The 27956-nt window shown below is 36.9% G+C and overlaps 2 protein-coding genes across 37 annotated transcripts in view; one reads left to right on the forward strand and one right to left on the reverse strand.

Annotated features, from left to right (window-relative positions):
- BRCA1 (BRCA1 DNA repair associated) overlaps positions 1-25575 on the reverse strand; it is a 74642-nt gene extending 49067 nt beyond the window's left edge. The window contains exons 1-9 of one of the 4 annotated variants that reach the window (XM_074261662.1): positions 25180-25575; positions 24207-24307; positions 20053-20106; positions 14636-14713; positions 13661-13749; positions 12746-12885; positions 9753-9858; positions 8342-8387; positions 6021-6097 (exon numbers count right to left, since the gene is read on the reverse strand). In XM_074261662.1, coding sequence (XP_074117763.1) covers positions 6021-6097; positions 8342-8387; positions 9753-9858; positions 12746-12885; positions 13661-13749; positions 14636-14713; positions 20053-20106; positions 24207-24286 — 670 coding nt within the window. In that variant the 5' untranslated portion in view covers positions 24287-24307; positions 25180-25575. Of the gene's footprint in view, positions 1-6020; positions 6098-8341; positions 8388-9752; positions 9859-12745; positions 12886-13660; positions 13750-14635; positions 14714-20052; positions 20107-24206; positions 24308-24999; positions 25138-25179 lie in introns of those variants that run through there. The other 3 variants (XM_074261664.1, XM_074261665.1, XM_074261663.1) reach the window with 3 other exon arrangements.
- The window catches only part of NBR1 (NBR1 autophagy cargo receptor), a 31849-nt gene continuing 29449 nt past the window's right edge, over positions 25557-27956 (forward strand). For 14 of the 33 annotated variants that reach the window (XR_012481227.1, XR_012481228.1, XR_012481229.1 and 11 more), the window contains exon 1: positions 26375-26491. The gene's annotated coding sequence lies outside the window, so the exon portion shown is untranslated. Of the gene's footprint in view, positions 25688-25749; positions 25872-26223; positions 26492-27956 lie in introns of those variants that run through there. The other 19 variants (XM_074261686.1, XM_074261680.1, XM_074261684.1 and 16 more) reach the window with 5 other exon arrangements.

Genomic DNA, 27956 nt, shown 5'->3' on the forward strand with positions numbered 1-27956 from the left:
GCTATGGAATATTATTGTTCTGTATGAAATGACCAGCAGGGTGATTTCAGAGAGGCCTGGAGAGACTTACATGAACTGATGCTAAATGAAATGAGCAGAACCAGGAGCTCATCATACAAAGCAATAAGATTATGTGATGATCAACTGTGATGGACATAGCTCTTTTCAACAATGAGGTGATTCAGGCCAATTTCATTGACCTTGTGATGAAGAGAGCCATTTGCACCCAGAGAGAGGATGTGGGGACTGAGTGTGGATCACAACATAGCATTTTCACTTTTTGTTGGTATCTGCTTGCATTTTATTTTCTTTCTCATTTTTTTCTTTTTGATTTGATTTTTCTTGTGCAGCAAGATAATTGTATAAACATGTATACATAAATTGAATTTGACACATTTTTATCATGTTTAACATATATTGGATTACCTGCTATCTAGGGATGGGAGTGAGGGGAAAGGAGGGAAAATTGGAATTCCAAAGTTTTTTTAAGGGTTAATGTTGAAAAATGATCCATGCATATTTTTTGAAAATTAAAAAGCTTTAATTAAAAAGAAAATAAAACTTAGTATAATAGACTGCTGGAGAAAACAGAATGGGGACAGGAAAGAATATACCTTCTTCTCAGTGGTGCATGGCATCTACACAAAAACTGACCATGTATTATATCGTGTTTAACATATACTTTAACATTTTAAACATGTATTAATCTACCTGCCATCTAGGGGAAGAGGTGGGGGGAAGGAAGGGAAAAGTTGGAACAGAAGATTTTACAAGGGTCAATGCTGAAAAATCACCCATGCATATATCTTGTAAATAAAAAGCTATAATAAAAATTTTTTAAAAAGAAAAGAAAAAAAGTAACCATGTATGAGGACATGGAAAGACAGAAGTAACATTCTTTTCAGATCACAATGCAATAAAAATTACATTCGATAATGTGCCAGGGAAAGATAGACTAAAAACCAACTGGAAATTAAACAAAATAATTCTAAAGAATGAGTAGTTCAAACAAGAAATCATAAAAACACTCAATAATTTTATCTAAGAATGACAATAATGAGACACAACATAACAAAACAAAGTAGTTCTTAGGGGAAATTTTATATTTCTAAATATTAACATAAATAAAATAGAGAAAAAGGAGAGCAATTAATTGGGCATATAATTAAAAAGGGTAGAAGAGGGGCAGTTAGGTGGCACAGTGGATAGAGTATTAGCCCTGAAGTCAGGAGGACCTGAATTCAAATCTGGCCTCCTACACTTACCACTTCCTAATTGTGTGACCCTGGGCAAGTCACTTAACCCCAATTGCCTCAAGTCAAAAAAAAAAAAAGTAAAACAAATTAAAAACCCCTAATTAAATACTAAATTAGAAATTCTGAAAATTAAAGGAGAGATTAATAAAATTGAAAGAAAACTATTGAACTAATAAAACCAAGAGTTAGTTACTAGGACACTAATACATTGTTTGTGGAATTATGAACTGATCAAAGCATTCTGAAGAGCAATTTGAAACTATGCCCAAAGGACTATAAAACTGTGCATATCCTTTGATCCAGCAGTGTCACTATTGGGCTTGTATTCCAAAGAAATCTTAAAGGAGGGAAAGGGACCCACATGTACAAAAATGTAGCAGCCTTTTTTGTAGTGGCAAGGAACTTAGAAACTTAGTGGATGCCCACCAGTTGGGGAATAGTTGAATAAGTTATGGTATGCGAATGCTATGGAATATTATTGTTCTTTAAGAAACAATCAAGAGGTTGATTTCAGAGAAGTCGGAAGAGAATGTACATGAACTGATGCTAAGTGAAATGAGCAGAACCAAAAGAACATTGTACACAGCAACAAGATTAGTACAATGATCAATTCTGATGGACTTAGCTCTTTTTCAACAAAGTTCCAATAGACTTGTGATGGAGAGAGCCATCTGAATCCAGAGAGAGGAATATGGGAACTGAATGTGGATTACCACATAGGATTTTCATTTTTTGTTGTTGTATACTTTCTTTTTTTCCTCTCCCCTTTTCTTTACTTCCTGATCTAATTTTTCTTGTGTAGCATGATAAATGTGAAAATATGTTTAGAAGTATTGCATGTTTAACTTATATTGGATTACTTGCTGTTTAGGGGAAAGGGAGAAAAATTTGGAGCATAAGATTTTTCAAGGGTGAATGTTGAAAACTATTTTTGCATGTATTTTGAAAAATAAAAAAAAAACTATTATTAAAAAATGAAAAAGAGTTAGTTTTATAGAAACCCCCCCCAACAAAATAGATAAACCTTTGGTTGATTTGATTAGAGGGGAAAAAAAAAAGAAATTGCCAGCATCAAAATTGAAGCATGAAAAATAAATTAAAGCAATAATTAGGAGCTATTTTGCCCAACTGTATGCTAACAAATCTAACAATCTAAATGAAATGGATGAACATTTACAGAAATAGAAATTGCCCAGTTTAACAGAAGAAATAAAATATTTTAAAAACCCCTCCATTTTGGAAGCATAAATTGAACGAGTCATGAATGAACTTCCTAAGAAAAAAATTTTCAGGCCCAGATGGATTTAGAAGTGAATTCTACCAAGCATTTAAAGAAAAATTAATTCCAATACTGCATAAACTATTTGGAAAAATAGGCAAAGAGAACTGCCAAATTTCTCCAAAGAGACCTGATACAAATATGATGCTGCTAACCCTAAACCAGGAAGAACCAAAATAGAGAAAGAAAATTATAGCCCAATCATCCTAATGAATATTGATGTAAAAATTTTAAGTGAAATATTAGCAAAGAGATTACAATAATTTTTCAGCAAGATAATACACTATGACCAGGAATGCAGAATTGATTCAATCATATAAGGCAAACTACTGACATAATTGACCATATCAATAACAAAATTAACATGAAGCATACGGCAATATCAATAAATGAAGAAAAAGCTTTTGACAAAATATAGCATGCATTCTTATGAAAAACCTTAGAAATAATAGGAACAAATGAAGTTTCCTTAAAATGATAAGCAGCATCTAAAACCATCAGCAAGTATTATTCTGTAATAGGGGAAAGGTTGAAGGCATTCCCAATAAGATTAGAAGTGAAACAAGGATGCCCATTATCACTACTATTATTCAATACTGTACTAGAAATGTTGTTTTAGCAATATGAAATGAAAAAGAAATTATAGACAACTTATAGATAAAACTATCACTCTTTGCAGATGACATAATGGTATAATGTAAGAGAATCCTAATGAATTACCCAAAAAACTACTTAAAACAATTAACAACTTTTGAAAGTTTCAGGATATAAAAACCAACATTTCTATATATTACCAACAAAGCCCAACAGCAAGAGATAGAAAGAGAAATTCCATTTAAAATAACCTTAGACAAAATAAAATGTTTGGCTATTTATCTGCCAAGATAACCTCAGGAACTATATGAACACAATTAAAAAACACTTTCACACAAATAAAGACAGGTTTAAACAACTGGAAAAAATGTCAATTGCTAGTGGATAGGCTGAGCTAATATAACAAAAATAACAATTCTACCTAAATTAGTCTACCTATTGAGTGCTATACCAATCAAACTGCCAAAAATTATTTCATAAAGCTAGAAAAAATAATAACAAAATTTATCTGAGAAAAGAAAAGGTCAAGAACATCAAGGGAATCAATGAAGAAGGGGAAAAAAATGTAAAGGATGATGGCCTAGCAGTAACAGACCTAAAAATCTATTATAATACAACAATAATCAAAACCATATAGTACTGGCTAAGAAATAGAGTGGTGGATCAATGGAATAAATTAGATACACATGACACAATAGTCAATGACTATAGTAATCTAGTGCTTGATAAACCCAAACTCTAGCTTCTGGGATAAGAAATACAAAAATTCTGGGAAAACTGGAAAATAATATGAAAAACTTGGCAAAGACTGGTTCCATCTCATATCCCATACTAAAATAAGGTCAAAATGAGTATCTGATTTAGGTATAAAGGGTGATACTATAAACAAATTAGAGGAAGGGATAGTTTACTCTCCAAATATTTGGAGAAGGAAGTAATTCTGGCCAAAGAAAAACTAGAAAATATTATAAAACGCAAAATAGGTAATTTTTATTATATTTAATTAAAAAGTCTTTGCACAGACAAAACCAATGCAGCCCTTTTAAGGGAAAGAGAAAGCTAGGGAAATTTTTTTTTTTAACAGTATTTTTGACAAAGGCCTCATTTCTAAAATATATAGAAAATGGAGTCAAGTTTATGAGAATATAAGTCATTCCCCAATTGATAAAATGGTCAAAGAATATGAACAATTTTCAGATGAATAAATTAAAGATATCTATAGTCATATGAAAAAATGCTCTAAATCACTATTATTAGAGAAATGCAAATTAAAATAACCCTGAGGTACTACCTCATATCTATCAGACTGGCTAAGATGACAGGAAAAGATAATGATGAATATTGGAGGGGATGTGGGAAAACTGGGACACTAATGCATTGTTGATGGACTTATGAAATGATCCAACCATTCTGAAGAGTTAATTTGGAACTATGCCCAAAGGGCTATAAAACTATGCATAATCTTTGACCCAGCAGTGCTATTACTGGTTCCATATCCCAAAGAAATCATAAAAGAAAGAAAAGGATCTACTTGTGTAAAAGTATTTGTAGCAACTCTTTTTGTAATGGCAAAGATTTGGAAAATGAGTAGGTCATCAATTAGAGAATAGCTGAATAAGTTGTGGTATATTAAAGTAAAGAATTATTGTTCTATTAAAAAAATGATGAACAAGCTGATTTTAGAAAAGCCTGAAAAGATTTAAATGACCTGATATTGAGCGAAACAAGAAGAACCAAGAGAACATTGTACATGCATCAACAAGACTGTGATTAACTGTGACAGCAATTCAGTGATCCTAGACAATTCTAATAAAACTTTGGATGGAAAATGCCATTTGTGTCCAAAAAAGATTGAATGTGGATCAACATTCACTATTTTCGTCATCCCCCCCTGCCCCGCCCCATGATTTTCTCCTTTTGTCTTGTTTTTTCTCTCCCAGCTTGACTCATAGAAATATTTTTAAAAATGAATGTACATGTATAACCTTAAAAAAAAAAAAAAAAAAAAAAAAAAAAAGATGGAGAAAGGAGTATGGAAAATAGGCATCAGATTTGTACCACTAGGAAAAAAAAAAAAAAAGAATTACAATTATTTCGTGACATCTCAATAAACTAATGATGTAGAAATTCCCCAACTGATTGATAAAACTCTGAATGGAAAGTAAGGAAAATATACCAAATGATGCAAGGGCACAGTGAAGCTGATAGTCTCATGAACTATTTTAATAACCACTTTGTCCTTGGATAAGAGATAACTGCAATCTTGCTTAAATAGTTATACCTTGAACTTGCAGATTTGTCTAAAAGCACTTTTTTTTTTACAATTACAAAAGTATTTGGTCACCTCCCCTTGAACAGGGAATGTTTTCTTATTCTGATAATAAATCTTGCTAGGTACATTACAAATACTCTTTTCTCCTTTGGCTAATCCCCCTGTTTCTCTATTGCTTCTTGTCCTGTAAAATGCTTTATTTATCTATCTTAACTTGCCAGAGAATGCTGCTGCTAGGTTATGAACTCTGATCAGGCCTGAAGTGTTATAAAAATCAAGTCAGAACCTCAGGGTAGATACGATATTGGATTCCGAAGGTATAAGTAACCTGTGTAGAAATACAATAGTGGAAACAGTTTACACTCAGTTCCCAGCGTTCCTTCTCTGGGTGTAACTGTTTCTTTCCATCATTGATCAACTATAACTAAATTGGATCTTCTTTATGTTGAAGATATCCACTTCAATAAGAATATGAGACAACTATTCTGTACAAGGCAAAAGATGCTATGGATTATAAAAAGTCTCTGTTGCTCTTCAGAGATATTTGGCAATATCGTATCTACCCTTACTTTCTTCTGCACTCAACAAGTCTGGAAATATAAGGAAATACCATTATTACCTTTTCCCCTGGGCTTTACTCTGACTTTAGACCTGGTTCCTTGTGGTGGTGTTTGGCACAATTCTTGGTCTTTCACACTATAGGAAAAAAGAGCCTCTTATGAAAAAAGATTCATGTTTTCATAGAACTAAAAGTGAGCAAAAGTGCTAAACTAGGTCTTCTAGGATAATTTAAAGGAGTCTTACAAATAATTTAGTAGAGTCCCCTCCTTTTATATATAAAGAAAGCTAAGTGTACAAAGAAGCTAAGTGATTTCATCTAGGTAATGAGTAGATAACATTTGAATTAAGGAAATTAGTAATAATGACAATAGCTAACATTTATATAGTGCTTACCTACTATGTGCCCATTTTAAAGCTAAGTTTTTACAATTACCTCATTTAATCCTCACAACAATTATGGGAAGTAGATGCTATTATCTTCATTTCACAGTTGAGCAAACTGAGGCAAACAAAAGTTAAGTGACTTGGCCAGAGTCATACTTAACTAGTACCTAAGGTTGAATTTGAACTTAGCTCTTCCTGACTACAGATCTTGTATTATACATATTTTGCACCATACCTAGGGGAAGCTACACATACTCTGAATCCCAATCGAATGCTTTTTTTCTAGTTACACTATTATTGCTGCCCATTTCTTCTTATTAGAAGGTCAAATGCTGAAGGTCTCAAAGGACAAAGTGGTAAAAACAGGCTATAATTTGAGATTATGCAAATCCTAACAAACTACTCAGAAATGATAATGTAAATATCTCATTCTCATCATTCAGAGAAGGGCAGAGTCCCTCCCAAGAAGGCTGAATATTCAATCCACAGAAGAGTTTGTCCAAGATATAAAGCTTACAACAACCATAAAGCATCCAGAAACATTCCAGTGGGATACAAGTTACCTCTTTATTGTTTTGTTCTTGTTAGTTCTCAGTCCTAAAAACTCAGGAAAAATGGATAAGCTATTAAGTACTGCTAATGGGTCCCCTGAACTTGTCTTCTTGAATTGCCAAATTTCCATCCTATCTTCATGGTTTAGCAGTTTCCAGGGAAAAGAATGAGGCTTTTGCCCATCTTTATCAGGGTTCTCAAACTACAGCCCACGAGGTTATAGCAAATGGGCTAAGGGGCGGAAACAGAGTGTGAGTTTTTGTTTTTACTATAGTTCTGGCCCTCCAACAGTCTGAGGGACAGTGAATTGGCCCCCCATTTTAAAAGTTTGAGAATCACTGATCTTTATCCTCCCCCTCTGGAGGAGAATAATCCTTTTCCACTTTTCTTGGTAACTTCAATACCCAAAGATTTTCCTGAACTGCCAGGTTCCTGGATATAAGGAATTCCCATGTGCACATGCTTTTCCTTTGTATAAATCTAGTTGCAACCCATGTCTCACAAACTTTTGGGTTTTTTTTTTGTTTGTTTTTTGTTATAAGTACTGATTATATCAAGATTCTCAGTGATGCCATTATCTGACATAGTGAGGCAGGACTTCACCTGTGCCATGTTCTCTCTAATAGCTTGTGACTACTTGGTTAACATTATAATTTATGACAACAGATGAACGCTGGGTATGAGTTCCTTTTTTGAGGAGAGAGGAAGGGATATAACATGAAAACGGGGTTACCCTAAATGCTCAGCAGCTCACAAAACTTGCATTGGGTTCAGCTACATTTCCAGTTATACCAGTATCATCCCAACTCATGCTGCTCCTATTTCTTGGCTAGAAAACAAAAATGTCTCTCAGCTATATCCCTTCTTAGAAATCCAGGGCTAAATCAAGATTCTTATAAAAGATAATAATAAAACAAACAAACAAAAAAAAAGATGCAAGTTCTATCAAGTCTTTTAGGCCCAATGCCTGATATTTAGAATCAGAGTAGCTGGATTTAGGCTGTTTGTGAAACGAGAGGACTGGCTTACATGCCTCTGAATGTCACTTCAAGACCCGATTCTAATCTATGGAAACTCTGAGCATCAACACTCTCTTAATATGAAACCTTTCCACCTACTCTCTCGTGCACATGACAAGAACAGTACAGCAGGTAAAAGCCTTGGACTTGGAGTCAAGAAGCCCTAGATTTGAATCCTTTATATGTCCTCTGTTGCTATGTGATGCAGCATAAACTAAGTGGCTGCTTCCAGCCCTTCTCCTTATAGGGACCATAAGAATATCTGCACCCCATACAGGGTTGATATATGAGGATCAAATGAAATTATTAACTTCACGTACAGATCAGGTAATATACAGAAAGGTTTTTCTCTTGTATTTATATTCCCTGAACCTAGTACTTGGTAGGTGCTTTAAAAATGATTGTTGATTGATCTTCAACTTACCTGTTACAGACAGCGTTTTTTACACCATCTTCAGAAGAATCAGATCCTAAAAAATCCCCCCGACACCCCAAAATATAAGTTAGAAAGTTTTCTAGTTGAGGTGAATAAGGTGTTTATAAAACAATATCATTTTCAACCCTCCATTCTAAAAAGAGGAAGGGAATAAGCATTTATGAAGCGCCTGCACTATGCTAGGCACTACGCTTAGCACTTTATAAATAATATCTCATTTGAAGATAAAGCCACTTAACAGACTGTACACTAAGCTTTATGCCATCAAGCTTTCCAACATTTTCCTTTTTGTTCCTGGCTCCCATTAGTCCTATGCTTCCTAGTCACATCTCAATTCATGTAAGGAATAAATAAATGACTATTTCTAGCTCCATCATTCCCTTAGCCCTCAAGGTAGAAACTTCTTTATTTATCTCTCTCTTCTTATAGTATTTGTATATAATTCCTATATAATAGATACTATATTAATGTCACTGAATTCAAATGACAGATTCTGCTTAGCTTAGTAGTCATACCACACATGATATATTTCAAGCTTTAAAATTATTGACCAATGTGTATAAACTTTGATCTAACAGTGTCACTTTTAGGTCTATATCCCAAAGAAATCATAAAAAAAGGAAAAGGACCCACATATGCAAAAATGTTTGTAGCAGCCTTTTTTGTGGTGGCAAAGAACTGGAAATTGAATGGATGCCCATTAGTTGGAGAATGACTGAATAAGTCGTGATATAGGAATGTTATAGAATATTATTATTCTATAAGAAATGATGAGCAAGGTGATTTCAGAAAAGCCTAGAAAGCCTTACATGAACTGATGCTAAGTGAAATGAGAAGAACCAGGACTGTATACAGTAATAGCAAAATTATGTGATGATCAATTGCTCTTCTCCGCAATACAGTTATTCAAGACAATTCCAATAGACTTGGGAGAGAAAATGCCATCCCCATTCAAAGAGAGAATTATAGAGATTGGATCAAAGTATAATATTTATACCTTAAAAAAAAAAAAAAAAAAAAAAAAAAAAAAGAGCTTTTTTTTTTGTGTGTTTTTTCCCCTGGTCTGATTTTTCTTGCACAGTATGACAAATATGGAAACATGTCTAAAAAGATTGTGTGTATATATATATATAACCAATATCAGATTTGTCTGCTGTTTTGGGAAGGGGAATATAAGGGAGGGCAGAAGAAAAAACTTGGAACACAAAATCTTACAAAAATGAATGGGGAAAACCATTTTTCTATGTATTTGGAAAAATAAACTATTGATCAATTATTGTATTTTTTCTTTTGAAAGTCCTTAGTTACATATAAAATGTCAATGGCTTAAGTCAAAACATTTTCTTTCCTATTTTCAATTCTAAAATGCTACATATAACTTGCCTGAGAGGATCATTACCTAATTCAATGTAGACAGCATTACTTTTTATGCATTTCTTTTGTTTTCTTCTCAGCGAACCTTTTCTGATGCCAAGGTCAAAGAGCTGGACACCAAGACTGGCCTCCTGACAAAAGAATAGTTATCTACTTACTCAAAGGTAAAAAAAAAATTACCTCTTTGATCTATGTCATAAACTCTCTATTACTGGCTGATTTTTTGTACTATATCAGAAAAGAAACATGTAGAAAATTCTCAGAACTGCCTGTTTATAATTAATTAGTTAAAATTCAACCAGCTATTTTATAGCCAGTATTTTGAAGTAATACAGAAAATAGAATCTGGATTCATTCAGTTTTCTAATCTTCCAAGACCCCAGTGATATAATTCAATTAGTACTGATAATTTCTTTTCTATGTTCTATGATTGTGCAAAGAATTAAAGAATTATTAAACCAAAAGATCTATAAAGACAGAGATCATACCCAACTTATTTTCGAATCTCCTCTATTGTGTTCAGCATCTAATAGATATTGAAAGGATAGTTGCCTAGAAAAACTTTTTATTGGTCTGAGCATCAAAGATTAAGCAAAAAATACTTGAAAGATTCTAATACTATTTTTATCCATTTTTTTTCTTTTCTTGATTTTCAATCTTTCTGCACTCACCGAAAAATTGCTATTGCCCATTGTTATATTTGATACAGATTTATTTTTAAGTTCTCCTAATTTCATCATTTTCACAAGAAAGTTTGAAAATAAGAATGTTCTAATTCATGGCTGGTGAATTGAAATAGAATTTATCTTTTAAACCAGTTAAGAGAATCCTGGGTTTTTTAAAATTAGCTATAAAACAAGTAAAGTATCAACACAGGGGAAAGGCTCAAGAAGTTAGGGTTGAAAGGGATCTCACATGTCTAGCCTGGCTCCTATGTGAGTGATGATACTTTCTATAAAATGTCTGAATGGCTACCTAATCTCCACTTGCAATAAATACCCAAGTGACAGAAACTTTGGCTACCTTCAAAAATAACCCTCTGGGCTATTTAAGAAATTGTTCTCTGTCCTCCTTCCTACCCCCAAACCTACAAATCACAAATCCAAAAAAATTAAGCTAAAATTTAGTGCTTTGTAGCTGCTTCTTTTCATTTTTCCTTCTGGGGCCAAACAAAAAAGCTAGTCCTGTTTTCCATGTGACAGCCCTTCAAATACTTTATTGTCTTCCATAATATGGTATAGTGGAAAAAGTATAGGCATTTGGAAGAAGGAGACTTTGGAGCTTAAATCTCACCTCTGAGATGTAATAGATATGTGACCTTGAGCAAGTCACTTAACTTCCCAAGACCTCACATTTTTCCTCTATAAAACAAGAGGGTTGGACTGGATGGCTTCCAGCTCTAGACCTACCATTTCTATGGCCTCTCATCACTCACTCAAAGCTTTCTTTCTCCAGGCTAAGTAAATATTCCCATTGGCTTTGACTTATCATTACTGCATGATTTCCTCAGATAATCAGATCTCTCATCATCAGAGTTCTGGACACAATGTTTCTCCTAAAATGAGGCCTCTGCAGGTAGACACAAAACTTTAAAGGAGATCTTAAGAGAGTGGAACTATGACCTGCATTCTGAGTCCTGTCCTTATTTTACTATTAATACAGCTTAAGACTGAATCATCACAATAGATCTACTTCAGTTCCTCCTTATGGTGTGGGGATGACTCTGCGTTCTCAAAGTTTATGACAGTAGAGTATGAAATATGGTGGGTTCTATCAAACTAGAAAGAATTCGTGTACAGGCCAATAAATTCAGTCTCGGCTACTCTCAGAGAGTTGCATTTTGCACTGGTGGAGGAAAGAAATATACTGATGAAATCACAAGTCCCTAAATTACTGAAATTAAGATTGTGTCAGCTTTTGGGATTAAAAACACAATTAGGGTCAGCTTTTTGGGTTGTAACTTCACATTACTGATTCAGATTGAATCCAGTAATGTAATCCATAAAAAGAAATAAAGACTGAATATAAATCTGAAATTAGAATTCTCAATTTAAGAAGAAAAAACAATTAGTAAATAAAAAATTGAATCTGCAATAGAGATTCTCTCTAAAAAAGTAAAAGAGCTGAAATACAAAAAATGGAGGATAATTTGACATAAAAAAAGCAAAAGACAACATTAAAAAAAAAATCACATATATTCTATATAAGCTAACTGACTGACTTTACAAAGGATGGTCAAAGATACTTTAAGGATCACAGGTATAGAAGAACACATCTAACTCTAGAACCTAGACATTATAGTATAGGACATAACAAAAGAACAGTCCAGAACTTTTAAAATTCCTCCTACACAAATTGCTGCTTAGCTCTCATCCCCTTTCCTACATTTGGACAGTTGTTTTTAAAAAATCTAAATGAAAATTTTCTATTATTTACCTCTGTCCCAGTTTCGTGTCATTCATAAACTTTCTAAGAATGTGATTACCCTTTTACTCAAATGGTTGAGAAAAGCACTGAAGAGGACAACACTGTGTTTCTGACTCTAGATTTGTCTTTCAACAACTCTTTCATCTTCACTGGAGACTGCCCAGAGCCTTTCTTTCATCTTGCAGTTGCTTGGGAAAGTTAGGGCTTTCTTGCTGGATACCGTTTTTCCTTAAATTCCTATACCACATAGGGCAGTTAAGTGGTATAGTAGATAGAACATTGGCCCCAGAGTCAGGAGGACTTGAGGTCAAATCTGGCTTCAGACACTTACTAGCTAGATGACCCTAAGTCATTTAATCCCAATTTCCTTAAAAAAAAAAAAAAAAAAAAAATCCTGCAATATTTACTGTTTATAATAACTATAACTATTAGGACATTTAACCATGTACTACTTTGCATTACTACTTATTTCTGACATATGTATGTCTTGCCTTTGTAACTAAATTTATCAGCTCTTTTTATATTCTCTCTTAATACCTCACACCAAGTTATAAAAGCATAAGACAAATAAAAGGACAGAAAAGGCTTTACCAAGGATGGGTTTTCTGATTCACTGGCTCTGAATCTTTTTGTGCGGTTTCTGTAGCCCATACTTTGAATGATAGTGGCTTCTTTCTTTAGAGGCTCAGGAGTTCTCTTCTCCCACTTTGAAAAATCCTGACTGTTTGAAACTGTTAAATAACATCATAGAAAACCATGAAAGAAAAAATTGGTAAAGTGACTAGATATAGTTATCTACAATTAAAAAACCCAGTTATACCTGTCCACTCCTACTAGAAAACCTAAAAAACAATTAGCCAGTATAGTTCAAAATACTGCATGGGGAAGCAGGAAAGACTGGTCTTCACATCCACTAGCTAAGTAACTCTGGATAAATTATTCAACTTCCTGTTAAGACTGTCTCATCTGCAAAATGGGAATAATATTACTCTTGTTTCCTGCCTCACATGTATAGTAAAGAAAGATCTTTGCAAGCCTGAGAACACTAAAGAAATGTGAATTGCTATCAAGATCACAGACTTTGAGTCAGGCTATCCTTTTTCATTTTTCAGATGAGAAAAACTGAGGCACAGAAATTAAGTAGCTCAAGATTCTGTAGAAAGCAAATTAGAACTGGGATATAAACCTACGTACTTCCACTTGGGCATATTGAATGCCATCTCTGCTTCTCTCCAGAACTAGGCTACTAGGATCCTGAAACTGAACTGAGTCTTCTCCCTTAAATCTCTTCTTTAGCCTGCTTCCTAGCAATGGCATTATTATTATCATAATTGGGTCTTTTTCCCCAACAGTTAAGACCAATAAATCTTTCAATAACAAAGTTAGTAGGAGTGCTAATATAGAAATTACAAACAGGAAATTAAAATGAATTTATACAGCCACAGAAAATAATGGCCCCTGTTTCTGAGTACAAGAGCACCATCTTTGTAGACATCCAACACTTACAAAGGAATCCCGTGTCAAGCTCAAAAGCACGAATAGTTTTCAGCAGTCCTTCCACAAGCTGTTTAAACCTTGTACTTTCTCGTAGGCTTCTGAAGAAAAAGCATTTGATGGATTTTTAAAATGAAAACCATTGTCCATGGTTTCAGAGATGTTTGAAGAAAATAAATAAATAGATAAATAAATAAACAACTGAACTATTATATAAGGGGGGAAAACAGACATAGTAATGGTAGAAACTGTCTTCAAGGGGCAGAGAATTAATTCTTCTAATTATTGCAGACATTACACTACAATTAAAAAATTATTCACATTAGAACAAACTAAGGGACAGCACACATTATTTTTATAACTTAAATCTCCAAAGAATAGAGTACAGCCAAAACCAGTAAAACTCCTTGAACTGGGGGTGTTCCAAATCTGTAATGGGCAAAGAACTCTGGTATAAATCAGGGTTATCAGGGAGTTCGTTGCTTTCTCTATCCAAAGCCAGTGCCATAATTTCTCTCAAATCCTGTAATGTGGACTACTAGATTAAATCTTCAAAGAAAAGTGTTGCTTAAGAAAGACCTGAAAATAAAGTGATTAAAAGGACAGGTTCAAAGCTTCTGTACTTGGGTGAGAGAAACAAAGGGAAATAGGGAGATTGGAACAAGCTCTGTCGTTCCTGGACATCAGGAAAAGTAGGTCTGTTGTTAGATTTAGAGTAAGTCAACATAATGAAAGGGTTGATGTGGTTCCCTAGGGTTCCTTCTAATGTTTCTAACATTCTATAGGAAAATTGGCTGATGTTAACATAACAGAACTCATAAAAATTCCCAATCACTTTTAGAAATAACTCATTCCACTATTAAAACATTTTCCTAAAGCTTTGCTCTGCTGATGGTTAGGATTGGTAAGATAATTAACTGTGCTGTTGAAGAACAACCCCTGTGTTGTTGGGTTTTCCCACCTCCCACCATCATGTTAATTCTATACCTTTTAGTTATATTGTTCTTGCATAGTGGGCACTGAGATAATCCCTTCTTCTTGCCAAGAAGCTTCAACATACAAAATCTATTTTTAAAAAAAGAGAAAAAACAAAGGAGGTTAACTTTTGTGGCTGGGGTGTTCCATAAAGGGGGGGGGGGGGGTTCATCCACGACAAGATAATACTATTATCTATGTTAAAGGTAAAGTACAATTGAGATCCCTGGTATTGGGGTAATCAGATGACCTCACCCAGTTAGGACTTTTATAAGTCATCTATTCTGATTCATAGATGTGAGGAAATCTCATCTAGAATGTCAGTGAAGGGCTCTCCAGCCTTTGTTTGAGATAAGGGGAAGAAGTGGAGTCAAGATGGCGGACAAAAGGGAGAGACCTGCCTGCTCTTCCTCATGTCCCTTCAAATACCTTTAAATAATGCCTCAAAGTAACTTCTAGAGTGGCAGAACCCATATGAGGGAGGAGCAAAACAATTTCCTTGCCCAAAACAACTTAGAAGGTCAGTAGGAAAGGTCTGTTGCACCAGGGTGGAAGTGGAGGCAATCCAATGCAGGCAGCTACAATGCAGATTGGATCCAGCCCTCAGAGGCAAGCCTTGGGGGTGTAAGGAGGAGGAGAGAGGGCTTGTGTCAGGTGAGACTGCAGCAGTAAAGGGATCAGGGTCCCTTTGCTCACAGCAGTAGCAAGGACTCTGGCATTACCCATATGTGGTTGCAATTCTGGGTGAAAGTGAGGAGGAACACTAATATATTTGAACTTGCAACTGCAGGGAAGCTGGAACCCTGGTCAAAGTTTCCAGATGAAAAAGAATGTTTGGGGTCACTCACAGACCAGTGCACAGTATGGGAGAGTAGTAAATGCACTCTTCCCCACATCATGCAAGAATTATTTCTGAAAACAGCTGCACAAAAAACCCAAAGCTTGGGATGGTGCCCTCTCCACTTTAGTAGCAGGGTTTCATTTTAGTAGAGTTAAAAGTCAAGAAAAAGGTTGGAAAATGGGCAGACAGCAGAAAAAGATTCTGACATCAGCAAGTTACTGTGGTGATGGGGAAGATCAAAATGTAAACTCAGAAGAAAACAAAAGTCAAAACTCCTATACTGAGTGAGGAGATTTACCCCCTTCCTAGATATCCTATTCCACTTTCAGAAAGTTCTAATAATTATGAAGTCATTTCTTATATTAATATAAAATCTGTTTCTCTATATCATTTCTCCTTTGTTCTGAGATTTGCTCTTTGGGGTCAAGCAGATCAAGTCTAATCAAACCATCTTCTACATGAAAAGCCTTCAAATTACATAAAGAAAACATTTTATGAGTTTTTTCTTCCTCAGACTAACCCTCTCAATTTCTTTAATAGATCCTCAAATGTCACATTTACAGTCTCTTCAATAGACTGCTTTGGACTTGGTCCAATAGACAGTGCTGTTGCACAACTGGATGCCAATGCTGTGTGAGCAATGACCTATGAAGACTGAGCATATAATTATGGACACAATGTACTGCTGTAACCAAATAAAGTTTACAAGCAATTTAGTTTGATTCATATTTAATGATATATAACTATCACTTGTGTTGCATGGCAAATCTGTCAGAATTAGAATGCACGTCACATAATTAACAATGTATGTATTAAAATAAAATTTAAACTATCAAATTCAGATTTTGAGAATGTTCAGGTTAATGTAATCAGTTAGGTAATGACTTTTGAGTCTTAATATAGGTGGCAAATAGCCACCATTCTAAGGACAAAACAGCAGCTCCTAAGCACCCAGAAATAAATGACTATAGCTAAGGAGAGCTGAAAACCCAGATTTCATTCTAGGAGTTATGATTGGTAACTTTGATGAATGTGAGAAGAGCCATAACTCTCTGATTGGCTGGTGAAGTCTATAACATCTTTAAAAGGCTAATCTTTTTTCCAGAAGAAATGACAAGAATAGGCAAGGGAAAAAGAAAAAGGCCAAAAGAAGAGGTAGAGAACATGAAAAGCTGGAAGGAGCAGCAGTAATTGAATATCCTAATAGAGAGCAGATTACCGATTAATGGAAAAAGGATACTCTAGTCTAGCATGTGGCTTGAAGGAGACAAGTCACTAGAATTAAATCTGAATAATCCATGAAGATATAACAGTGTCCCAACATGATTACACATTGACCAGTATAGTCTTGCAGTCAGGGAAAGGAAACCGTATTCATCACTAGGGTACTGTGACAATGACAAATTCTGGGCACATGAGCTGAAAGGCAGAGCTGAGTGCTTGATAGGAGGTAAATAACAACATAGATCCTAATCTCCCTTTAGTGAAAGGCATTATACAGTTAAGAGAACATTTTGTCCTGTTCCCCTTTCCTAACAGTATTATACTAATCTAAAAAGAAAATTTGGATTCTAAAACTTAAAGAGTAAGCACAGGAAAATCCTGATTAATAAAACATAGGTTCCTCTAAACCATATACTCAGAAAGGACAAGTCATTCATATTCTTGACAACACAAAGACCAGACCCTACAGCAATAGAACAATCATCTAAATCAGAGCACCCTTGGAATTCTCTCAGGTTCAATGCTTAAGGCATTGAAAAGGTAAAAAGTTTTTGGGTAACGGTGTAACAATTGAGTCATAGATGGGATGACTTCCTCATTTCTGATCACTTCATTTTCTTTTCAAAGATTGCATTCTATTCCCTGTTCAAGAAACCATCAACTCCTTACCCTAAGATTTAAGGTTATTTTATCTGGCTCCAGACCACCATTCCAGTCTCATTTTACCTAATTCCCCTTTCTACCAGATTCTACGTTTTTTGTCTTCTTGTTACTCATTCCTGAAATGGCTACTCCTCCGATCTCCATTTCTTGGACTTCTTTCCTGTCTTCAAGGCACAATTCGAGGCCTTTCTTCATGAAATTTATCCTAACCGCTGTGCCCTGGCCCCCAACTTAAAAGTAATCCCTCTAGTCTCTTCTTTGGATTTATCTCACAGTCCCATTTATCAGTGGTATTTTATATCTGCTTCTCCCCTCACTGGAGGGTAAGCTCCTTGACAACATGGTCTATATTGAATCTCTAGCAAGTAGCACATTGCATTGCATGTATCAGGAAATGAATAAGTGGTTACTAATTTGAAATGTCTTTGGTGTTTCAAATTGAAAGAAGTTATCTAAAGACAAGATATAATAGTTGGTTAAAAAAAAATTGCAGGTAAATCATAGCATCATAGAGAAGTTTTGAGGCTTTTCCCACATAGCTGTTTTATTAGAAATTTTAAATGCGGAAGAAACCGTTCCATCCTGGTGGGTGTCAGTGAATTATGTATAATCTCTTGTAGAATACAACTTCTGGTGATTGAAAAATGTCACTACCATAGTGTTTCCCAGGGTGGCATACACTGCCTGATACTTCAGAATGTAAGTTAATAAATACATGGTGAAAGATATTTTTTTCTGACTTTTTTTAACCTTCAGGGAAAGATCATTTCAGAATTGTAAGCTTGCTTATAACTAGAAAAACACTTCCATTATTAGATAATTGTAGAACACAATTCAATAAGTAAATATAGAATCTGGGAACATTATTTTCCTGTCTCCCAGTATTTCTTCATTATTCAACCTACAGACCAGAGTATTATTCAGAATATGAAATATTATCATACATAAAATTTATGATAGAAGAAATTTCATAAGAAAACTAATCATGCAAATGTTCTTCAAGACTTTCAAAGTCATCATTATATTAAAGATATATTTCTTAATATTGTTTCTGCCTAAAATTCTGTTTAAAATTTAAACATTAAGCAAAATTTGAAGGAAAGTGGCTTAATATCATTCACAGAAGTATATTTTTATAATGATATTTGGTAGTCTTTAGGTCAGGGTTTCTTAATTCAAGATGCTTAAACTTAAAAATATATATTTTGATTAACTATGTTTCAATAACTTTGTAATGCCCCATATTTTATTTTGTACCCTTAAAAACATGACTCTGAGAAGGAGTGTTATCTAGGTCTAAAACACTCTGGCAACAAAATCTTGAAATTGTGAGTTATGCTGTCTTCATGTCCCATCAACAAACAATGCAAATGTAAGAGAAAAGTGGGAGCTTCAGAGGAGATGCCTGTGTTCTTCTATGTTAATAATGCAAAGAGAGAAAAAAAAAAATCCTTGTGAATGCTGATGACAAATTAAAGAACTGAGATCAATAGTGAAGATGATGACAATTTTTTCTTCTTTTTTGGGGGGTGGGGGGAGGGCAATTTTCTAAAGAGTAAGAAAGTCAATAAGAAGAAAGGTGCTTAGGCCTTTGAATCCCTAATTAATTTTGGAGAAAGGCCTCAGGAGGTCACACAACTGTATTTCCTTTGCTCCACTTTGATAAGAAAGACAAATTTTTAAGAAAAGTAGATCCCAAAGATTTTTCAAGAAGTGAAAAATCTCATGCTCATGATAATTATTTTTAGAGAGGGGAAGATGGAAAATCTTGTTCAGAGGTTGTAGCAGAGAGGTGAGAGGGACTAAAATGGGCTCTGAATCACTAGATTAGTGAATGAACCCTTGGATCAAAAGGATAAGAAAGGAGGGTTCAAGGGTAAGAGAAAGGGAGAGATGTTTCACAGTGTGAGCAGGCAACAGGGAAGCAGAATGGGTACAGCTGAAGTAATATCGAATTGAAGCCAAAGTCAGAGGTCCCGGATTCAAACCCAAGCTTTGCTCTCACTACCGATAGGCCCCAGGACATTTATGTGATCTGGATTCACTTAATGAATCTAAAATGAGGGGTTGTACGGAAGATTTCTAAGAGTCCTTCCCATTCTTCACCTGTGAACAAGAGTTGTATTATAGTTCAGGTTTATTTTCCTAGGAGTAATAATAGAACATCATTGTCCCTTCTGAATGAGATACCTGAAGACTAAACCAGGCTTACCTTTAGGACTGGCTTTAGAAGTTAAATTTCAAGAATAAGGAGAAGCTCTCCTATTCCTCCTACTTACAAAAGATCCCCCCCCCCCATTCCTATATCATAGATATAAATTATTTGAAAAGCTCAATAAAGAGTTAATATAATACATCAACATTTCTACCTAAGCATGATATAAATGTCTAATATAATATCCTTTCTTGTTTTGAAAAAGATTAGAAAGCAAGAAAGTTGTGGGCACAAAGGATGCTATTAATGGGGAGAGAGAGAATAAATAAAAAATAGTGTCTAAGTAATAAGAACAAATGCTGACTGCCCCACAATTTTGACTTTTTTGTTCTTATACAAATAAAAATGAGTGTAAAGACTGGGCCATATAGTAATTTGTGCCCTGCCAAGGAGTTAAATATGTTACCACTTTTAATAGGAGTTGGACTTACATGCTAGAACAAGACAAGTCCTATTATGAAAATGTGGAGAATCTTTAACACTTACTTGCAAAATATGTGGTCACAGGTTGTAGAAACAGGCTCTTTAATCAATTCCAGACTAAAAGAAAAAAAACATTGTTTATTTTTACTGTAGAGTCAATAAACCCAATTAAAAAAAAAAAAAAACAACAACAGGCATATCCTTTGTAAAAACCAAATTAACATAGAACTAGAACTTTCAAGATTTTACAATTACTCTGAGGTAGAGATTTAATGGTTAAAAATGATTTTGATCATTCCTTTTCTCTGCTTTTCCTGAATACCTAAAAGACTTGCTGTTATGTAATACTCACTGGTATTTTGTTAAATGCTGTGAAATAATTTTGCATACATGTATGTGTGTGTGTGTTTATATATGTGCGCCCAATTCTCCAATTACTCTATAAGTGATGTTGTCTTCTGTTATTTTTATATCCCTTGCAGTACATAATCATCAGCACAGAACTGATGCTCAATAAATGGTTTACTATTCACCAAGAGCTACAGTCATCTGTCCCCAAATTCTTTACCTATTCACAATGGTCTAATGCAGTGGTCCTCAAACTTTTTAAATAGGGGGCCAGTTCACTGTCCCTCAGACTGTTGGAGGGCCGGACTATAGTAAAAACAAAAACTCACACTGTTTCCACCCTTCAGCTCATTTGCCATAACACGGCAGGCCGCATAAACATCCTCAGAGGTCGCATCTGGCCCATGGGCCATAGTTTGAGAACTCCTGGTCTAATGTTTCATCTTAGTTTTTCAATGCTTTTTCTTTAAATTTTTCCATTTCTCTTTGCAAAGACCAGGATAAAAGATATTCCTAGTATTAGGATACGAAAATGGTTCTTTTCTTTTTTTTTTTAATTTGTTTTTATATTTATTTATTTTTAATTATTATTTTTTTTATAATAGTTTTTATTTACCAGATATTTGCATAGGTAATTTTACAACATTAACCATTGCCAAACCAGAAAATGGTTCTTTTCAAATAAAAAGACCTTTGTGGGGACAGCTAGTTGGCACAGTGCACCAGCCCTGAAGTCAGAAGGACCTGAGTTCCAATCTGGCCTCAGACACTTAACACTTCCTAGCTGTGTGACCCTGGGCAAGTCACTTAACCCCAATTACCTCAGGGGGAAGGAAAAAAAAAAAAAAAAAGACCTTTGTGGAGTGGGCATTGGGTTTCTGACATACTTTAGTATCAAAGAAGCCATCAAATCCAAACCTCTCACTACATGAGGAAACTAAGCCTGAGACAGATTAAGTGACTTGTCAAGGATTATAGTTTGAGTGTCTGAGGCAGGTCTTGAAACTCAGGATTCTAATCACTTGCTGGCTAGCTGCCAGTAAGGTAATTGAGGAAACAGAAGGTCAGAGAAGACAAGTGACTTTAAGTAGCAGAACTCCATTTGAACCTAGGCCCTCTGCCTCTAAATCCAGTGTTCTGTGTACTATACCATAATGCTTTGGTTAAAAAGGGAAAATAATGTTCAGCATTATAAAGTGTTAATACAGTGTAAACTATAAAGCACTCTACAAAATATCACTATTTGGATGAAATTAAACCAAAACCAAAGAGCTAGGGCATACAGAAGACTCTGATTTGTTATTGTACTTCTACTATACCTCTTAGCAACCAATGAAAGAGAGATTGAATTTAGCTTTGCTACCAGATGGTTTTCAATCTCATCCAAAAACTTAATTTGGAAATAGTTACATTCCAATAAGGTAATTATAATTCAAACTACCCAAACATGCCACAAACATAAATTTCAGGATGAAAACTCCAATATGTGACTGTGTGTGTGGGGGTATGTACCTCCATATGGGAGGCTGGGATACATGTTGATGAACATTTAGATGAGAAAAAAAAAAAAATCAGGCAAAATCTGTTCTCCTAGTTAACTGATGGAGTCAATGTTTATCATAAAGAAAGGAAAAGATCCAAATTTAAATATTTTCCAAAATAGACCCATTTTAGGCCTACTGCATATTTATATGTAATTGGTAGGAAAATGAAAACAGTTCAGTAAAGAAAAGGAATACTCAGTTCAACAAGAACACAAATTATTTAAATCTAGGTATAAAAAACAAAGATAGCAAGACATACTGGAGACAGCTGACTCTTAAACTTAGGATCCAAGTATAGAGGAAAGAGCTCTGGCTACTGAGTAAAGTGATGTGATACAGGCTTAGGAATGACATGGCAATAAGTCTAAGGCCACCTGGCCTTGTTAGTGATGTAATTGGAAATGATACATTTCTTCCCCTAAGTTAACCTGCCCCAGTTTACATGATCAGGATGCTAATGCCATAAATACTGCTGGCTGCCTGATGGTCTGTGATAACAGGGTTTTTAAGACTAAAGAGCAACAATAATAAGGCGCTAAAAATTGTTAACAGGTGCAGAATAAAATTGGGGGTTCACCACTTGACTTAGTGACACTCTGCCCAGAGCACTATGGGTACCACACCCACACACAAGATCAGAACCAGACTACTCCTCAACTCCACCTCTAAGCCATAAAATTAGCAATCAGTGACATGAAGCACCTGGTTATCTTCCTGCTACTGGTTCTTGGCTAACTTCTTTTGGAATTTACCAGTTTTAATTGGCCTTACAATTATAATAAACTTTGCCCCTTGATTTGAGAGATTGGTTTGAGCCTGCAAGTACTTTGCCATCTTGTGACGGATCTGGAACCCCAACATTTTTGGAGTGCCCTTGGACCTCAACAAAAGGACCTGGATTCAAACCCTGCTTTTGAAGCTTAGACTATTTGTGTAGTCTTAGGCAAATCCCTTAATTTCACTAGGCCTCGATTTACTCATTCTTAAAGGAACAGGTCAAATTAGATGACCTCTGAGGTCCATTCTCTTTCTGCTCTAAGTATGTGAATTACTCCCTGAAGCAAACAGGAAAGGGCACTGATGGGGACCACCAGTTTAATCTTATAGTCCCACCCTCTGTGGAAACAGTGAGTACCCCCCACCTTGCTGTGTCCAGTCAGAAATCCAAGTTATATCAAACTCCTGAGATTAAATTTTCCATATAAAACTGTTCATGGCTCATGCCATCTTTGCTGAATTCTTTTTGAGATTATAACTCATCACAGCACTACATTCCCTTCCCCACTCCCCCACAGTAACTCCCTCTCATCCTTCCCTTCCTAATGTGTTATGGTCTTTCTCCTTCTTACTGCTAACTCTTTTAAGGGATTAAATCCCTTTTAGGATTTAGCCTGCCGTCTAATACTCCAACCTAGGGGGCAGCTAAGTTGCACAGTGGACAAAGCACTAGCCCTGGTCAGAAAGATCCGAATTCAAATCTGGCCTCAGACACTTAATACGTCCTAGCTGTGTGTCCCTGGGTAAGTCACTTAACCCCAATTGCCTCAGCAAAAAAAAAAAAAAAAAAGATAGGAAGGAGTCAGGTGGACTCTGATTAGAGAATACTCCAACCTCATGCTCCCTTCTCCTAATTAATTAGGAGTTCCACTAGGAAATTTGTCCCTTCAATTGTTAATTATTAAAAACCCCTTTCCTTCCTAACTATATACTCCCAACTCTATTTCATATTTACCACTTCTTATGTCTATAGTATCTCTTCATTTTATCTGTAACCTCTTCTCCTAAATAAGTCTACCTTTTGCACAGGGAATGTCCATTATGAATTCTTCACATGAATGAACCCAACATTTGGTGCTCTCCTGAATCACATCTAACTCACTTTTACATAACTTCATACGTGTATGTATTTTAAAGAGTGTATCCTATCATGCTTTATTATTGTTACCTATTTATTCAGAAGGAAAATTCTGATGGGAATCATGTGATACTGGTTTTACATTTGTTTTTTCAACATTACTTGAAAAAAGTAAACTGGTCAGTGATTCTAAATCTTCTTTAGTTTATTCTTTTCTAAGAGGAATCACTAGAGCAGAACCTGGAGATATGTGATTGTAAGTGCAAGAGTAAGCTCCATACAGTTTTCAACATACCTAAGGCAATGCTGAAGTATACCTTGTGAGAACCACTATCTAATCCGGTGTACTCTCATCTCTAATAACATCCAATGTAAATTCTTCTAATGATTTAAAGGCATTTTCCTTCTTTTATGTTGGCATGGGATTAGGAAGGGATCACACATAAATGGTGACTGGTCTACAAACTTACCAGATAGGACATTCCAAGATTTTCTGCATCCCAACGAGGACGTTCTTTACCTCATCGATACTGACTGTAGATAAATCCATTTCTCTTCTCTCTCACTGAACCTTAACAGACACAAGGTAAAAAATGATTTGGAAACAAATATTTCACATGAAACATTTTTTGAGTTTGCTTTTTAAACACAAAGTCTTAAGATTAGAGAGCTCCAACTAGAGTCTTAGATCAACCAGCATTAAGTGCCCAAAAAGGCCTCTGTGAAAAGCAAAATCAAATCTAGTATTTTTTTGCTATACTTAAGACTCGTTCAAGTATCTCTCCAATTTACTTTCCTAGATGTTTCTTCTATCTTTTTACTTTCTACCCAGTATTACTCACCCAGCTACCACCAGGTCTATCATAACAATCTATAATCAGCCTCCTGGACTATGACTTCTCTTGGGGCCCAACTATCAGAATGATATTCCTAAAGCACGCGTCAGACCACGGGCTCCCCTACGCTTTAAGATAAGACATATATCTATTTAGCATACAATGCACGTGATAACGCCGTTTTACTCTACCTTTCCTGACAAAGCTCCCAAAGAGCCCCGCAAGCACTCGCGGTTGGACACCGAACTTGTTTATCTGCAATTCCTTACAGGGAGCCTTTCGTTTTTACCTCCCCACGTCTGACCCCCCAAGCTTGGAGCGCTCTCCTTCATCTCCACCTCCTTCACTTCCTACACAACGACTCGAGGCCTAGTTTGCGCCCAAAAGTGGGTACAACACTCTTAGGCCCCAAACCACACTCCATTACCTAGGGTCAGCATCCATCTGGTTCCTCCTCCAGCAAAGTAAGCAAGCTCCCAGAGGGCACGGGCTGCTTTGTTTTGGTTTTGTAACTTCAAAACACTTGCGTACAGTGGGCGCCTAATAAACGCTTGCAGAATTGAACTGAACCTCGCCCCTTCTTCCCCAAGCTTCCCTCTAAACTCACTTTAGTCCTTTTCTCTTCAAGCGCTCTCTTCCCTCAGTCCAAGTAAAACAGCAAGGTGCCTGGCCCGGAAAAAGCCACCTTCTTTCCGGGGTCTTCTGTGGGATCTGGCGCGCAATCTCCGTTTCAATTTATCCTGATTTCCCGCGCTTTCCTGTTGTCATGGTATCGGAACTCCGCCGACTGCCTCGAAGCCAATCACAACACCCACACGACCACGTAAACAGGATGGGAAGAATGGGTTTGGCTCCTTTTGAGGGTTGTGATTGGCCCTCCTTACTTTCCATAAGACGGAAATAGAAGGAGCCGGAAAAGGAAGAGGTTACGTACTGCGTCGGGAGTGTTAGGCTCCGCCCTCTTCTTTTCTACTCTCTCAATCAGTGGGTTATTACGTCACAGTAATTGCTCTCCGAGAGTCGGAACCACCACCGGGAGCCACACTGTCTTTAGCAGAGCAGCAAGAGAAGTCCCGAGTCCTCCACCCCTTCCGCCGCGATGGGAATCTCGCCAGGTAAAGCAAATTACTGAAACTACAATACCCAGAGTGCATTGCGACAAGAGTAGCTTACGTGCGTAGTCAGGGGTGTGTATGTGTTGGGGGAGGAGCAATGAGGTGCAGTGCATCTTGGAAATCGTAGTCTCCAGGAGAAGCTGCATCGCGGACTTTCGTGGGACTTGGTGACGATAAAAAACAGGTCGAAGAATGTTCGCGTCACAGGGCGGATACAAATTCTTAGATTTGTACAAATCTATAGATCGGTGTTTGGCGAGTAGTGGTCAGGGGGAATATTCTGGGAGTTAGGAGTGAACTATAGGTCCTATCATATCCGAAGTGGCTTGTAGCTGGAAGAGGCCAACTGTCCAAGGGATCAGTAGGAGGAAAGCCGCTCTAGCCCGCTTCCGCTACGCCTTCTTTCTCGGTGTTTGTTATTGTTGTGCTTCTCCGCTCGCCGCCCCGCCCCGCCCCGCCTCATCCTAAACCAATCAGAGGCATGTCATTTCCGAGGGACAAGGGCCCCAACCAATCGTCCCTTCTTGGGCTCAGATGCCCTGAATTTGGTCTCCATCCGCCATGTTAGAGTCTCCCCAGAGGGGCAGCAGCTGAGCCGGCCCGGAGCAGTCCTTGCACCGGTGTTGGGCAGGCGCCCCCCGGGGGCGGGAAGCGGGTAAAGAGGCTCGAGGTTCTTCCAGAAGGTGGGGTCAGCTGCCTTGGGGCAGAGCTTTCGGAGGGCCGTGGACAGGTCACCCACGGAGAGCTGCGAGTGGGCCGGAGCTCCCGGAACCCGAGGGGTCGAGGCCCAGCCAGGCCTCTGAGGTGAGGAGGTTCCGAAGAGGGGACAAGGAGGCGGATGGGCCCCGCGAGAGGAGAGAGGTCTCCCGGCCGGTGTTCTGCCGGGTCCAGGAGGGAGGGGAAATTCCTCGTAACTGGCCCCTGCCCTAACCAGGGAAGCTGTGTCAATAAGTCAATATTTAGTAAGCGCCTACTGTGTGCTATGTGGCAGTCAGGGTCCGGGGTTGCAGTTACCGTTGGTCCTTTAGACTCGGGCCCCTCAGTAACACATCATATCCCTCCCACCTTCCAGTCCTTTCTGTACCAAAGACACAAAAATAGTGAGTGACTAGCTAGGAGAACCTTCGGAGACGAGACCCAAGTTCTATTCCTGCCTGTGGGCCAGCACCACCTCCCGGCTTCCCTCGAGGCCCAGATAAAAATCTCGTGTTCTAGAGGAAGCTTTCCCACGCTGCGAGATGCTAGGACCCCCTCCTTCCTTTCTCCGTACTTAGCTCCTTGCATGCCTAGATCTTTTAGGTCCCTGTATCTCCAGCACTTGGGCACACTGAGGAAGGTTAGTAAGTGTTTATTGCCTGACTGATTTTGACCCAGGCAATTTCTACGACTATAAAAAGTTTCTTAATAAGGAGTTATGAACTCCCGGTGGGTCTTTAGGTAAATTCCAGGGAGTCAGTGAACCTGGATGGGGAAAAAAAGAAATCATGTATGTATTTTTACAGCTTTGATTCCTTCATAAACCTTTATACATTTAAAAATGTTATGAGAAATGCTCGATAGACTTCCAGTCTGCCAGAGTGGGACCTTTCTCCCCCTCCCCCCCTCAAAAAAGAAACAGATTAAGCGTGTCTGCTGTAAATTATGAGGGAATTGAATGTCTTCTTTAGAAGAGAACTCCTATGCAGCAGGAGCTCCTGTGTCAATGAATCACAGTTCTAAGGCAGAAAAAAAAATTAACAAGCTTAGGTTCTCCTACAGTCACTCAACCTAATTTTGAAACAGAGAGGAAATGTGGTTTACCTCAAGTAGTGGTGAGCCAGGGCTCTTGCCTTAGAGTGCTGCACTGCTGCTGTTTGACCTTCGTTATGGAAGAGGACCATGACATTGGGGAGGGGGTGCCATGACATGCAAGAGAATTTAAGTGGATTTAAGTGAGGGAGGGCCGTGCAAGGTGACCTGCCTCGATCTCTCCTCCAGAGCCATCTAGCCCATTGGCTAGATAGAGATCAGAATGACTGGAGATGGAAAATCTTGGCCTTTTTAAGCCGTTTGGCTAGATTTCTTTCATTAAGACCTTGCTTTAAACCTAAATCACTATGATTTTCATTAATTGGCCACCAAAAGGTCCCAGGCCAAATCTCATTTGGTCTCTATTTGGGTCCTGACTGACTCAGATTCAATGCAGATAGCAGTCTTTTCTGCTTTGGCCACAAACCCTGAGGGTCTTCCCCTCCCAGATCGAGTTATTTAAATTATGATTTTTTTGTAC

Source organism: Sminthopsis crassicaudata, chromosome 4, assembly GCF_048593235.1.
Source record: "Sminthopsis crassicaudata isolate SCR6 chromosome 4, ASM4859323v1, whole genome shotgun sequence".
Taxonomy (NCBI): Eukaryota; Metazoa; Chordata; class Mammalia; order Dasyuromorphia; family Dasyuridae; genus Sminthopsis; species Sminthopsis crassicaudata.